The sequence below is a fragment of the Epithele typhae genome, assembly GCF_022376455.1.
Source record: "Epithele typhae strain CBS 203.58 chromosome Unknown BXZ73scaffold_170, whole genome shotgun sequence".
NCBI classification, from domain to species: Eukaryota; Fungi; Basidiomycota; class Agaricomycetes; order Polyporales; family Epitheliaceae; genus Epithele; species Epithele typhae.
In genome coordinates this window covers 1-14690 of record NW_025954361.1, presented here as the reverse complement: position 1 = coordinate 14690, position 14690 = coordinate 1, and the positions used below count along the sequence as shown (strand labels likewise).

At 59.7% G+C, this 14690-nt stretch overlaps 2 protein-coding genes across 2 annotated transcripts; one reads left to right on the top strand and one right to left on the bottom strand.

Annotated features, from left to right (window-relative positions):
- Nucleotides 1-5844: 5844 nt before the first annotated feature.
- On the bottom strand, nt 5845-11027 carry BXZ73DRAFT_108551 (uncharacterized protein; the record flags this gene model as incomplete). The annotated part of the gene is made up of 10 exons (XM_048017177.1): nt 5845-5894; nt 5950-6081; nt 8082-8131; nt 8195-9177; nt 9360-9585; nt 9651-9715; nt 9768-10681; nt 10745-10879; nt 10930-10947; nt 11003-11027. The coding sequence occupies 10 exons, from the start codon at nt 11025-11027 to the stop codon at nt 5845-5847; spliced, it is 2598 nt and encodes an 865-aa protein (XP_047871061.1).
- Nucleotides 11028-11293: 266 nt separating this feature from the next.
- Nucleotides 11294-14629, top strand: BXZ73DRAFT_83225 (uncharacterized protein; the record flags this gene model as incomplete). Its single annotated transcript, XM_048023883.1, has 13 exons — nt 11294-11693; nt 11750-11803; nt 11864-12071; nt 12155-12261; nt 12336-12688; nt 12746-13156; nt 13206-13275; nt 13362-13439; nt 13528-13665; nt 13754-13888; nt 13940-13996; nt 14048-14215; nt 14270-14629. Coding segments are annotated over 13 exons (2539 nt in total), but the record flags the coding sequence as incomplete, so codon positions are not given.
- Nucleotides 14630-14690: the final 61 nt, after the last annotated feature.

Sequence of the window (14690 nt, the reverse complement as noted above, 5' to 3'; positions counted from 1 at the left end):
GTGCACGCCCTCCGGTCTACAACTCCCAGCACGTCGCCAACGTCTTCAAGCGGTGTCTCGACCAACCTGTCATGGTCACGCGCGAAGAACTGCTGTCCATGTCCCCCGAGTTCTGTGCTGCCACGCGTGAGCTCTGCACCGTTCGACGTGCGCCTGTGGAGCCGGTGCTCACCGCCGAGACGACGGACAATGTCCTCACACCTCCGGTCGACACCAACGACACACTGATGGCATCCACGCGCGATGCGCTCACTCACGACATGCCAGGGTTGTTCTCACAGCTCGCGCAGGAGGACGATCCCCCCATCGGCGCTCTCGTCATCCCGGACCCGGTGGAGATGTACCTCAAGTCACTCCCACCTGGCGAAGAGCCCGAGCCCATTCGCGTCGTGCTCGAGTCGGCCTCGATCCGCGCCATCACGGGCACCTTCCTCAACAAGGTCGACATCTCGTGCATCCACGACAGCGGCTCCAGCATCGTCTCCATGTTGGAGGGAGTCTGTCACCACCTCGGCCTCGCATACGACCCCCGCGTCATCCTACACATGCAGAGCGCAAACGGAGCTACCGACGCGTCGCTCGGTCTCGCGCGCAACGTCGCGGTACGCTTTGGTTCTATCACGGTCTACTTACAGTTCCATGTGATCCGCTCGCCCGCATACGACGTCCTCCTCGGGCGACCTTTCGAACTCCTCACCTCCAGCGTCATACGCTCCAACCCCGACGGCACGCAAACCATCACGCTCCGCGACCCCAACTCCGATCTCGTATGTACTGTGCCTACGGCCCCACGTTCGCCTCCATCCTTCCTTTCGCGCCCTCCGACCTCCGTTCCCTCGTCCCCTGAATCGGATTTTCAGTAGCTGTCGATGATTTGGCGTTCAGCCGAGGAGACGTCGCACTTCTCATTTCCTCTTCTCCCGGCCTCCCTCTCTCCGCCCGCATTGACGCTTTCTCCACGCTCGAACCCTCCTTCTCTCCTTCCGATGTCTCTCTACTATATCTCTCCGCATGTGCCCCTTCCCTTCTGAATACTGATTCGCTAATAGACCCCTCTTTCCCATACCTTGCATCCGACATTGCACCCACGTCTCAGTCCGCTTCTTCCTTTGTACACGCGTCCGCTTCCCCACTCAATCTCTCCTATCCCATCTCGCCTTCCTTACCTAATCCTGCGTCCGCGCCTCCCACGACGTTGCCATCCTTCACTATCCATTCCCATATCCAGAACACTGTTCTCTCCCCGTCTTCCCCAGTCTTCACACATCTCCCCCGCAACTTCTCCTCTTCCCCAGATAGCCCCGCCTCTCCCGACAACTCCAGCACCGCCACTCCCGCTTTCCTCGCCGCACAAGAAACGACCAAGAAGAAGACAAGGAAAAAGTACAAGCCTGTCGCACTCAAAACACGCCCCGTGCTCGCGCCGCTACCGGACCAGTTCCGCATCGTGCGCAACATCGTCGGCGACCCACTCGAACACCTTGCGCCACTGCCCGCGCACCCACCCGACTTCCAGCCTACCGGACGCTACACCGCGGAGCGCCGCGACATCGTCGACAAACTCCACGGCGGCGATTTCCTATGGCCGACCGAACGCAAGCTGCTCCACGCGCTCTACATGAAGCACGACAAAGCCTTCGCGTGGCAAGACTCCGAGCGCGGCTCCTTCCGTGAGGACTTCTTCCCACCCGTCCAGATCCCCGTCATCGCGCACAAGCCATGGGTACAGCGCAACATCCCCATTCCGCCCGGGCTGTTCAACCAGATCTGCGACATCATACGCGCGAAGGAGGACGCAGGTGTGTACGAACCATCCAACTCCTCGTATCGCTCGCGTTGGTTCTGCGTCGTCAAGAAGGACGGAAAGTCCCTCCGCCTCGTGCACTCACTCGAACCCCTTAACACGGTCACGATCGCACATTCCGGCGTCCCCCCATTCACCGAGCAGATCGCGGAGCACTTCGCCGGCCGTGCCTGCGGAGGCGCGCTCGACCTCTATGTCGGGTACGACGAGCGCAAGATCGCCGAAAGCTCGCGCGACCTCACGACCTTCCAGACGCCCTTCGGTGCGCGCCGACTCGTCACCTTACCCATGGGCTGGACAAATTCCGTCCCGATCTTCCACGAAGACGTCTGCTATGCGCTCCAGCCAGAGATCCCCCACGTCACCATTCCATTCATCGACGACGTCCCCATGCGCGGCAGCAAGACCGAGTACAAGCTCGCCAATGGTTCCTTCCGCACGCACCCCGACAACCCTGGCATCCGGCACTTCGTCTGGGAACACCTCGTCAACACCGACCGGGTCATCCAGCGCATTGAATACGTCGGCGCGACGTTCTCTGGCCCCAAGTCCGTCCTCATAGCCCGCGAGTTCACGGCAGTCGGCCATCGCTGCACACCAGAAGGACGCATCCCCGAGCCCGGCAACTACGACAAAGTCATCAATTGGGGACCTTGCCGCGACCTCTCCGACGTCCGCGCGTTTCTGGGTACAGTTGGCGTTGCCCGCGTCTTCATTCATAACTTCGCGCGACGTGCCTGGCCACTCACGCAGCTCACGCGCAAGGGCGCCGCCTTCACGTGGGGACCAGACCAGCAGAACGCGCAGCACGACCTCAAGGACGCCCTCATTCGCTCCCCCGCACTTCGCCCCATCGACTACGACTCACCGGCAATCGTCATCCTCGCGGTCGACACCTCACACATCGCCGTGGGGTACATCATCTCCCAGTGCGACCCCAACGACCCATCCCGCTGATACATCGCCAAGTTCGGGTCGATCTCACTCAACGACCGCGAAGCAGCGTACTCGCAGGCGAAGCTCGAACTCTACGGACTCTACCGTGCGCTCAAGCAGTGCAAGCGCGTCGTGCTCGGTCTCCGCGGCTTCATCGTCGAGGTCGACGCGCGGTACATCCAGGGGATGTTGAACAATCCCGATGAGTCGCCCAGTGCCGCTATCAACCGCTGGATTGTCGCGATACTCACGTTCCATTTCACCCTCGTACACGTACCTGGTGTTATGCACGGGCCCGATGGGCTCTCACGCCGCCACCGCCAGGACGGGGATGAACCAGCCGAAGAAGACGACGACAACGACTGGATCGACCGTCTCAACGGGTGCTTGCACCACATCAACGTTGACCCCGCCCTTCTTGCGCGCGAGCTCGAAGCCTTCGCGTCAGCATCCCCTCCCTCCACGCTCTTTGACGTCTTCACGACCGACATCGCCAGCGCGCCCTCCAGCGCCGACATGGTCTCTACCATCCCGCGCTCGCCCGCAGCGCTCGCCGAGGACGACCGCGTCGTCCGCGTCTGGTACTACCTCTCCGAGCTCGTCCGCCCCGAAGACCTCTCCGACGACGCCTTCACCGCGTTCCACCGCTTTGCGACGCGCTTTTACATCAGCGAAGGTTGTCTCTGGCGCCGTGCGCTCGCAGTCGGTGACCGCCTCGTCGTCTGGCCGCGCTCGCGGCTGCGCATCCTCCAGCAGGCCCATGAAGATGCCGCGCACAAGGGCACCTACGCGACCACCGCACTCGTCGTCCTGCGCTTTTGGTGGCCTCACATGCAAGCCGACGTTGCGTGGTTCGTCAAGACGTGCCACATCTGTCAGACGCGACAACTGCGTCAAGTCCTCCCTCCGCCGACCATTCCTCGTCCCCCCGCTGCCCCCTTTCTTCGCGTTCACGCCGACTCTATGCACCTTCCCCCGGCGCGCGGCTTCAAGTACTTCGTCCACGCTCGCTGCGCACTTACGGGCTTCGCTGAAGGCCGCGCCCTCCGCCGCGAACTTGGCAGCGCCATCGCGGACTGGCTGTTTCAAGACATCCTCTGCAGGTGGGGCGCTCTCGCGGAGATCGTCACGGACAATGGTACGCCTTGGATCGCCGCGCTCACGCACCTCAGCAACAAGTACGGCGTCCGGCACGTCCGCATTTCGGGCTACAATTCGCGCGCAAACGGCATCGTGGAACGACCGCACTTCGACGTCCGGCAAGCACTCTTCAAGGCTGCCGACGGCGACGCCTCCAAGTGGCCGCTCTTCGTCCCGCACGTCCTTTGGGCCGACCGCATCACCACACGCCGACACCTCGGATGCTCACCCTACTTCGCCGCGACCGGCTGCCATCCCGTCCTCCCTCTCGACTTCGTCGAAGCCACGTACCTCGCGCCGCCTCCGACCGGGCTCCAGTCGACCGAAGAGCTTATCGCCTCGCGCGCTCGCTCACTTGCACGACGTCAAGACGACCTCGCCCGCATCCACTCCAGCGTCTTCGCTGCTCGCATCGCCGCTGCACGCAAGCTTGAGCGCGATCACGCCGCCGGCATCGTCGACTTTGATTTCAAGCGCGGCGACGACCCCCTTCCCCCTCTGTAGCCGTCGGTAACGGCGGTACGACCCCGTCATGTTGCCGTCGGTAATGGCCATACGAGCTCGTACGAGCTCCGGTCGTGTAGCCCGTCGGTGACGGTCGTACGAGGTCCGGTCATGTAGCCCGTCAGTGACGGTCGTACGAGGCTCCTTCGGGCCGCACATATTAGAATACAGGTAATGAGTGTAGTAGATATCCACGGACGTTCTGCGAACAAAACTTGATGTTTTACGGCCGTGCGCATCAGGAAAACCCCAAAGTGCGAATTCGCACTAATGGCACTAATTTAGTTGATTATCAGCCATTAGTGCGGATTATCGATTAGTGTCTAATTAGATCGGTCCCCTGCGAATTCGGACCATTAGACAGAATAGCTCGACAATTAGCCATGTGCTACTCCGGGTATCTGGGCATGTAGTGGGGAATTAGACACACATTGGGCAGACATTAGTGGTGATTATCACCCTTAGACACGCAATTAGACGAACTTTAGAGACAATAAGCACACAGGTAGTCACAGATTTGGAGAGCTCAAAGCAGATATATTTAAATGTAGAGATATAAGTACTATGCTATGGTGACGCGGGCACGACGGACGAGGTGGGCAAAGCGCCATGCGGGGACGAGACGTGGGTGAACACGGGCGATGCGGGAGCAGATGGACGACACGCCAGACGAGGCGCCGGGCGACGCAGCGCAAGCGACGCGGGGGTGAACGCAGGTGATGTGGCGACATGGGGGGCAAGACGCGGGCAACGGGCAAGATAGGCGACGCAGGCGATATGGGGAAGAAATGACGGCGACGCGGGGGTTAGACAGGGTAAGGCGGGCGACGCTGACCAGGTGGTGATGCTGACACGAGGCATGCGAGGTCAAGGTGGGTGGCGAGGGCGACGCGGGAAGCGAGGGAAAGACCAGTGAGGCGAGTGACGCAGGCAAGGGCGAGACGGGCGAGGGCGAGGCGGCGGAGGTTGGTGGCGCGCATTAGGGGAGACGGGCAAGAGCGACGTGGGTGACGCGGGGGCAAGGTGAATGAGAGCGAGACGAGCAAGAACGAGAGCGAGCAGATGAGAGAGACACGGGCCAGAGCGAGGACGAGGTGGGCAGCGCGGGCCAGGTGGGCGACACGGGCAGTGCAGGCAAGGCGCACAAGGCGGACGCGGGCGACTTGGGAGACACGGGCAAGAATGCATGAGCGGGCGAGCGCAGAGCAGGCGAGATGGGAAAGGCTTACCTCTGAGCACTGAGGTTGTGCCCTCCTCCGTACCCTGTCGTCCGAGGGCATGAACCTTCACGCGCGTGACCGCCGCGGTGCAGGCCTCTTTCTCCTTCGCGGCCCACTCGAGACGAGGAGACCGCGCACCAGGGTTGCATACGGGGCAAGCACAGGCGAACAGCGTTGCGGCAGGCGGGGGATAACGACGGCGTCCCACGGTCACTTTGGGAACGAGCGTCCCGAGCATGTCTATTGGGACGTGCTCGTTGTGGGGATGGGGATGATGGCGCAGGCAGGACCTGGGGAGCTGGTGGGCGAGGTAGGAAGCGCAAGAGGGTGGAGCGGGGGACTCACCGGGGCGGGGCGTGACCACAGACGTCGTCGCAGATTGTGGGTCAGGAGGTTGAGACGAAGGGCGCAGAATACGGGCTGGGGAGACGAAGGGGGCCGGGATGTGGAGGACGGGGAAGACGAGCTTGGTGTCAGCTGCAGGGGAGACGACGAAGGGAAGGACGACGTGCTGGCAGCCCCAGACACGTGGGAATCGACGCGTGTCGCGTGGACTCCAGCGCTTGGCACTGGCTCTGCCAGCAACATCGTCGTCCTCATCGTCCTCACCTCTCCCCACTCCTCTCGCCCGTCTCGCCCTCGCCCGTCTCGCCCTTGCCCGCATCACTCACCTCGCCGGTCTTTCCCTCGCCTCCCACGTCGCCCACGTCACCCACCTTGTCACCCACCTTGTCCGCTGCGTTGTCCTCGCCCTGCTCACCCGCGTTGCCACCTCGCCCACCTCGTCCGCGTCACCCGCGCACCCGCATCACCGATGGCACGACTCACAGCCCTCTCTTATCACTCTCCATCCCATCGATTACGAGCCAGGACTCAAAACTCACAGGATACGCGTATTCAAGCGCTGTCGCGCCGACATAAGCGGGAAGCAAGCTCCCGCCTGCGACGCCGACGTTCAGCCTGTTTTTCTCGGTGAGTATCCATTCCGTCTCTGTCTTGTTCGCCACAGGAGTCACCCACCTCCATTTGACCGTCTCGCTCTAGCTCACGTTGCCCTTGTCTCGCCCTTACGTCGCCTGATCGCCAACTTCATCTGCCTCGCCTATCACCCACCGCGCTCTCATCACCCCCATGTCGCCCCCGCGTTGTCCGCATTCGTCCCCGTGTCGCTCTCTTCACCCACCACGCCCGCGTTGCCCACGTGTCGTCGCCACGTCGCCCGTATCTCCTGCGCCGCCTCTGCATCAACGTCTGTGTCGCCCCCGCATCGTCCACATCTCGCCCTGCGTCGTCCGTCTCGCCCTCGCGTCACTACCTCGCCCTTGTCTGCCTACGTGTCGTCACCACGCTTGCGTTCACCCACGTCTCGTCGCCTCGCCCGCGCGTCGTCCACGTCTCACCCACATCGCACCCTCATCAACATCGCCCACGCGTCACCCACGTTGCCCTCGCCTGGCTCGTGTCGCTCGTGTCTGCGTCACCCACCCCACCCCCGTCTCGGCCCCGTGTTTGCATCACCCCCGCCCCCGTCGCCCCCATATTGCCCACCTCACCTGTGTTGCCTGTTCTGCCTGTGTGTTGCGTCTACGGCGTCATCCATATGGGCCCCTATGTCGTCCTTTCAATGTTACTCTAATTAGCTGCAATATATCTGTGTGACGTTCGAATTAGTGACATGGGAGATCGGATACCAGTGAATTACACCAATTAGTGAGAGAGCCGCTAGAATTATTGAGAATAGATGATCGACTGTACTGCTAGTACTCAACTATCATGCATTAGTTGCGACTAGATCCCCCAATTCTGTTAGCCCGATTAGACGAGCCATTAGGACTAATTTCGCGCTGTTAGCGCTAATTCGCATTTTGGGGTTTTCCTGATGCGCGCCGTGGTTACCGCGCGGCGACGAAAACACTGCCGGAGCTCGTACGAGCATGTACCCCGTCTGAGACGGTCGTACGAGCTCCCTCAGCCGGCACGCACCGGAATTGCGGTGATGGATGTAGTACGTAGCCACAGATGTTCTGAGCACGGAATGTCTTGTTTTACGGCCATACGTGCGGTGGTTACCCCGCGGCGATGCACACACTGCCGGAGCTCGTACCAGCATGTACCCCGTCCGAGACGGTCGTACGAGGCTCCTTCAGCCCGCACACACTGGAACAGCGGTAATGCATAGACATTCCGGTGGTGATCTCGGTATTGCTAAGGGCTTGCGGTGACATAGCGTAACGTATAGGTTGTCGTGTTCAAACCACGAGTAGAGAGCAAAATACAATAGTGGTGTTACATACTACGAAAGCATAATTACGAATTTTATACTCAGCAAGAAAGGATTTCGAATGACCTGCTATCTATGCCCCAACTCACGGTCTGCAGTCATGGTTGGCTATGTGTGTCAACACCCGTCGGTATGCGGGAGGCGCGACTGTCTCCTGTGGGTCGACATCCATCTGGCTATCACTATCTGGACGTACTGTAGGCTGCGCCAGCTGTCGCGTGAATGCTGGTGGGGAACTTGCCGCAGCTACAGGAGTCGCAAGTCCTTGTGTGAATACCGGTGGCGGGGAGGCGGGTCGGGTGGGGACACTGAGGTCTCGTGAGAAACTCGGTGGCGAGGGTGAGGTTGCCACCGGGAGTCTGGAGACAGGCGTTGAAGAGCACGCCAGCTGCCGAGTGAAAGCCGGGGGCGAGGATGCGGCGGGCACCGGTAGTTGCGGTGCGAATAGGCTCAATAGCTGCCGACTCCATTCTGGTTCCGGAGAGGACGGCGTTGGGCTTCGTGTCAATACCGGTGATGATGGTGCTGCCACTGGGAGCACAAGCTCGCGCGTGAAGGCCAGAGATGTGGAGGCAGGCATTGAGGTACCCGCCAGCTGCCGGGTGAATGCCGGTGGAGAGGACGAGCTCGGGGATCGCGTTGTGTTGCGGGCGAGACCTCGTGTGAACACCGGTGGCGACGCTGCTGGGGGCACAACCTCGCACGTGAAGGCCGGGGGTGTGACGACAGGCGGTGAGGGCGAGGATGTGTCGGCCATCTTCAGCAGCTGACTCCATTCCGAATCGGAAGAAGAAGGCGATGGGGAGAGCGCAGGCTGCCTTGTGAATGTAGGTGGGAAGGACGTAGAAGAGGAGACGGAAAGTCCCCGCGGTGGGGACGATGGTGTGGTGGGAAGGGCGTGCTCCGGCATCGAGGCTGGCGGTACGATCGTCCCAGGAGAGAACATCAGGTCGGGGCGGTGTGATGTTTCGTTTGATCTCTGGGCCCACAATTCGCGCATATACTCTGCCATTGAGCCTTCGTACCACTTCCACGTCTGCGGATTGGTCGAGGACGAGGATGGGAGAGCGAGCCCCCGAGTGAATGCCGGCGTGGAGGAGGGAGGGGAGGAGGGACGGGCAACTGCCTGCACGAAAGCTGGTGGTGTGGTAGCCGTATTCACCACCGTTGGGCGGGATTCCGGCGTTGGCGGACGTGCGAGCTGGCGGGTGAACACCGGCGGTGAAGAGGACCGCCGAGCGAGCCCCCGCGTGAATGCCGGCGTGGAGGAGGGAGGGGAGGAGGACGGGCAACTGCCCGCACGAAGGCCGGTGGTGAAGTTGCCCCATTCAATACCGATTGGCGGCATTCCGGCGTTGGCGGACGTGCGAGCTGGCGGGTGAACACAGGAGGTGAAGGCGACCGCGTCGGTGGTGCATTCACTGCCGTCAAGCGGGAGTCAGGCGTTGGCGGATGCGCAAGTTGGCGGGTGAACGCCGGTGGTGAAGAGGACCACGTAGAGAGCCTCCGTGCGAATGCTGGCGGGGACGAGGAGGAAGGGGAGACCGGACGGGCAACTGCCCGCACGAAGGCAGGTGGTGGGGTTGCCGCATTCACTACCGTTGGGTGGGAGTCCAGCGTCCGCGGACGTGCCAGTTGGCGAGTGAACGCCGGTGGTGAAGCGGACCGACTCGGTGGTGATGCTGGACACGTCGAGGGGACTGTGAGTGGTTCGGTAAGGACCGGCAACCGGAGGGGGGCAACGCCAGTAGAGGGCGGTAATGACGAAACATCACGGTCGTCTTCCAACTCCCAAACACTCTTCTGGTAGCTGTTGGGATCGACATGTTTCTGCAAAATAGACCATCAGAAATGTCAAAAACATATTGCAGAGGGCGCATACTGTGGGGAGGTTTTCTAGGATCTCGAAGAATACAGCGATCCGGTGTGAATCCTCGTGTTCGGATGACAAAGGCTTCGCCTCATCAACCACAGCCCCCACCAGAGTCACGGCAATGGCAACACCGGAAGGGAAGGGGGTGTCCTGAATCCCACAGCGAAACTTGTATTCCTGGACATACCAGTCCGTGCGAGTCTGGCTGACCGACGCTTCTACCGCATGAGCGATTCGGCTCATCGTTCGCTTGGCGACTTCAAGCTGGCCATCATGGTCGCTCCGGTGAGTGGTGTCACCGATGCATATATCGCGACCGGGGATGTTGATGATGGCGAAGATCCAGTGGTCGCCTAGAATCCATGGGATGTAGATGATACTGTCCACGGTAAAGTCACCTTGAGCCGCGCGTTTGCTGAACAGGTCGACAAGATCCACAGGCTGGAGCTGGGAAATGAGGGAGGAGTAATAATGTTGTGTTCCACCCAGAGCGTCGGCTTTGAATTTCACGACCGCTGTTGCCGCATCCATGACCTCGTCATTGATGTCGCGGTGGTCGGTAATGAGGGATGTGAAAATATCGCACCATGGATGCAACAAAGCCGGGCGCAGGAAGATGGGCCAGATGGCTTCTCCGAAAATGTTGTAGTCGAGGTCATTCTGTTCTTGGAATCTGTGCAGCCAATGTAGTCCAGACACGATGTTGCGCCGGTGCGTGTCAATGTCGCGCAATTGTCGCCATAGGTCAACGAGCCACAGCGGTAGTCGCGTGCGACGATCACCGGGGTGAATTACCGAGCGGAATGTGCTCGGCAATGACCGGAAGTCCTGCGCCTTCGGCAATGGGACAGATGTATGAGCAGAGTAGTGGTCGACGTAGAAAACCCAAGGGGGGAGCTCTTCGGCGGAGACCGGTGGTTCGGCTGAGTACGAGAGAGGGCTGCCGGCGGACCAAGTTCGTGGAGCCACTTCGGAGCAGAACTCACGCTTGACGAGGTCATATACAGTTACAGCCACGGAGGGAACCAGAAGCTGAATTAGTTTTTTGGGAGCCGTTTTGGCCTCCCAGTCTGTGAATGAAACATCGGGGATGTGTCGATATTTATGGTTACTTTCGGTCTCTGTAATCAGTGTCAGGACAGGTGTGCCACGCAGCATCACCGAAACGCACGGTTGGTCAGCGATGGAACTACAAAACCTGGGCGATTAGAACGGCTTCGCAACAATTTATGAATAAACATCACCTAGGATTCGGAGGTTGTACTTCATTGTGTCAGTGGCAGTGGAGGTGCTGAGACAGTGGGGAATGTTGAAACCGTGGGACTGAGGAAGAGTGGGTGAATTAGGTTTGGTTGGAGCGGCGGCAGTGGGCTAGCACCGGGCTTGATCCCGATACAGATCTCCAACAATTTTAGGCGATCAACCAGCGGGCTGAATGACGTGGCGTCTGCTCTGTCACTCTCCCACTTCCAACCAACTTCCGAACACGCCTCCCTGCTCATCACCGCACTCCCCGCATTCTCCCACCACCGAACATGTCTACCCACGCATCTGAGAGCGCCCTTCTGAAGGTCTGCCATGCCGTTACCGAGATCCACTACGCGATGCCACACCGCCCCGACCCAACCACCACACCAGCGGAGAAAATCAAGGAGTGGGAGGACAACTTTTACAAGACCCTCAACATCGTCTACGACTACCAGGACGAGTTCAAATCCAATGTTTGGCCGCGCTACACCCTTGGCGCCTTTTATGAGTTCGAAAAGGCCCGACGCATCAAAGGATACAGGGCCTCGCCATTCAAGGTGGTCCGCATTGCCGACACCGAGGAAGCCAATCGTGCCGGCTATGGCTTCGACTTGGAGATGGTCGGTAATGACCGCGGTGAGATCCACCTCGTTCCGGAAGAGGACGTCAATCAGTGGTACTACCGCAGTGAGTATCCTGTTCTTGGCTGCATTGTTATACTCTCTCATTACCCGCTTGTGCAGGGGCCACATCTACGAAGGCGGCCACAACAAACCACGAACATGCCACCGGCGACGGTATGTTATTCCGGTAACGTTTTGACGCCTATGTCGCTGATCCTGAACACCGATGTATAGGTTCTGACAAGTCGCCCGCTTTTGGTGCGACGACTGCCGGCACCACCCAGACTACCGGCGGTGCGAACACCGGTACTGTGAAGACTTCCGGCATTGCGAGGACTGCCGGTACGTCTAAGACTTCCGGCAGCGCGAAGACCGCTAGCACTCCGAAGAAGGCTGGCACCATCACCGTGCCCCCGGTGGTGAAAGGCACTGCGAAGGCTGAGTACGTTCCTATTGCGTCCTACCTCTTCTTTTGCGATATCATCTTGACGTTTCTTTACAATCACGCTGACAATGTATATACAGCAACGGCCGTCAGGCCACCAAACGTGACAAGGGAAAGGGTCGCGCAACTGTGGAGGCGACCACCGACGTAGACGACGACAATTCCGATGAGGACGTCAGTGAGAAAGGTGAAGGGGAGCCTTTGAAAGGTGCAGTGGTCGTCGGTTTTCATAGCCACACCTATTTTCTAACCTTCGCTCAGAGGTACGAAAGACACGCTCGGCCGCCAAGAAGGCGGTGTCTTTCGTCACCCCCACCACGCCACCCGTGTCCAAGAGAAGGCGGGCCTCATCGGTGGCCCCGGAGCCGCCCAAGAAGACGGCGTTGACGCCGAAGAAGAGGGCGAGGAGTCGTGACCCGAAGCGGACTGCTGGGACGACTACCGATGATGGCGAGAAGAGGGTGTCCGGCAGTGGTGGGGACAAGACCCCCAAGAAGGCAGTCAGGCGAGTAAATCGACCCGCTCACCCTGACCATGTCGCCCCCGAGAAGAACTTCGAGCCATTCCCCAACCGCAAAGGCCGCATCCCGATTTACGTGATTCAAAAGAACGGGGTAAGTGTACGAGATGCTTCGTCTCATACACAACTATGCTTACCATGTACACACCAGCCCAATGCGCACCTCCGGTGTGAGCGGTGCAAGACCGGTGGTACCGACTGCCGGATATTCATCTTCGATGGGTCATACTGCCATGGGTGCCGCGTCAAGAAAGCGGCCTGTGACCTCTCGCCCATCGGGCACGGTAAACTTGGTGCCGCGTCATACCGCTCATACCGGGCCTTCGTGCAGTTGGCAAACCCGGCGATGTATCCTGACCCGGTAATGCTCTCCCGTCTCTTGTTAGGTCTCCAGGACTCGGGGCTCGTCGACTGGTACTTCGACTGGTACTGGGACTTCTACGAGCTACCAGAGGCGACGCGGCAGATGATGATCAGCGACCCGAAGTACCACCTCGATTTGCACGTGGAGGAATGGAAGACCCCGATTCAGAGGGTCGCTGGTGACGAGGAGGTGAATCCGGTACGCACAATCTTGGTATTCGTTGTAACATCTGCTTATCCTCGCTCAGGATTCCGAGGACTACCCAAAACCTCGCAGGACAAGAAGGTCCGGCAGGGCTGTAAAGCCGGATGTTACCGGTGAGTACCGGGCGCCATCGCCTTCGGCAGTCGGCAGTCGGTAGTCAGCGGTCGGTAGTTGGTGCTTATGCCAATTTTCTTTTTAGCGGCGCGTCAACAAGGCAACGAGAGCGACGAAGACGATGCAAGCAACAACGACAACGACAATAGCGACGACGAAGACGGTGAGTTAGTCGTCGGATCGCACACATTGAATACCGGGATCGCGGTTATCTACACACAGATAGCTCGGTACTAACACATCCGCCATAGGTCACCGTAACTCTTCGGAGCCACCGGCCAAGAAGAGGCGCATAAGTGGACGGGCTAAGTCACTTCTCCAAACGCAGCCCCGGATCCGTCCACCTTCGCCGGCATTGGACCCCCGGAACCTGCCGCCTCCCCCTCCTGGTATGTCCTGATACTCGCAACCTGGCGTCGGCTTATAGCGCGCCAGGTTTCAACTTCCTAAACATTCCGTTGACGACTCGCATTCCAGTCGATCCTATGCACGATTTCCGCCCAGACCCCCACGCACCTCTTCCCGACATTCACACGACCATGCGAGCGATGCAACAGCAGATGGGTGAGATGGCGCAACAAATTGCAACCCTCAATGCCGCCGTCTTCAATGGTACATTCTACTTTCTATTCATATCTGCATGCCAACTAAATCATTTCGCAGCTCAAAACCAGACTGGATTCCAAGGCGTGCCCTTCGTCTGGCCCCCAATACCGAGCAGTACGTCCGGTATTCATGTCCACCCGGCAATAACTAATAAGCCTCCGGCAGTGAACCCGTACCATCTGTACAATGCTCAGTTCCCTGGTCACGGAGGTGACGCTTACGGTAATAACGCGGGCCAGGGTTACTACAACCCACAAGCTCCGATCGCCGGCCCTTCAGGGCACAGTCACCACTACGTCCCCCATGAGGTGTTGCAGTCCGCTTCCCCTGCCGGTATGTGACCTTGTCTAACTTCACTCATTACCCACTTGCGCTAATACTTCATAGATCCTTTGCAGAGCGTCGATCCTCCGTTGAACATGGACTGGTCTCGGATTCCAATGCCGATCGGGGTTGCAAATGCCGAGTCCACTGCCAGGGGAAGGGGAAGCGTCGGGAACAACACCCTTGGGTCGTTACCGCAGACTGGTAGTGTCCCCGGTAGTGATGGGCCACTCCCGCTGCCAATGTGGCACTCTACGCCGATTGACATATTGGCTGCGCCCAACAGCGTCACGAAGTCGGCCCTCCCGGTATTGCCTCCTACGACCGATGCATCTGCCCCAACCACTGCCGAGCCACAGCTCACGGCACCCGTCACCGACTCCACCCCTGATGCCACTCAGCGCACCGTCTCCCCCTCCCCTCGTACTCCGCCGCCACTATTACTGTCCATATCAGTACCGCAGGCACGCCCTCCGCTCTTCAG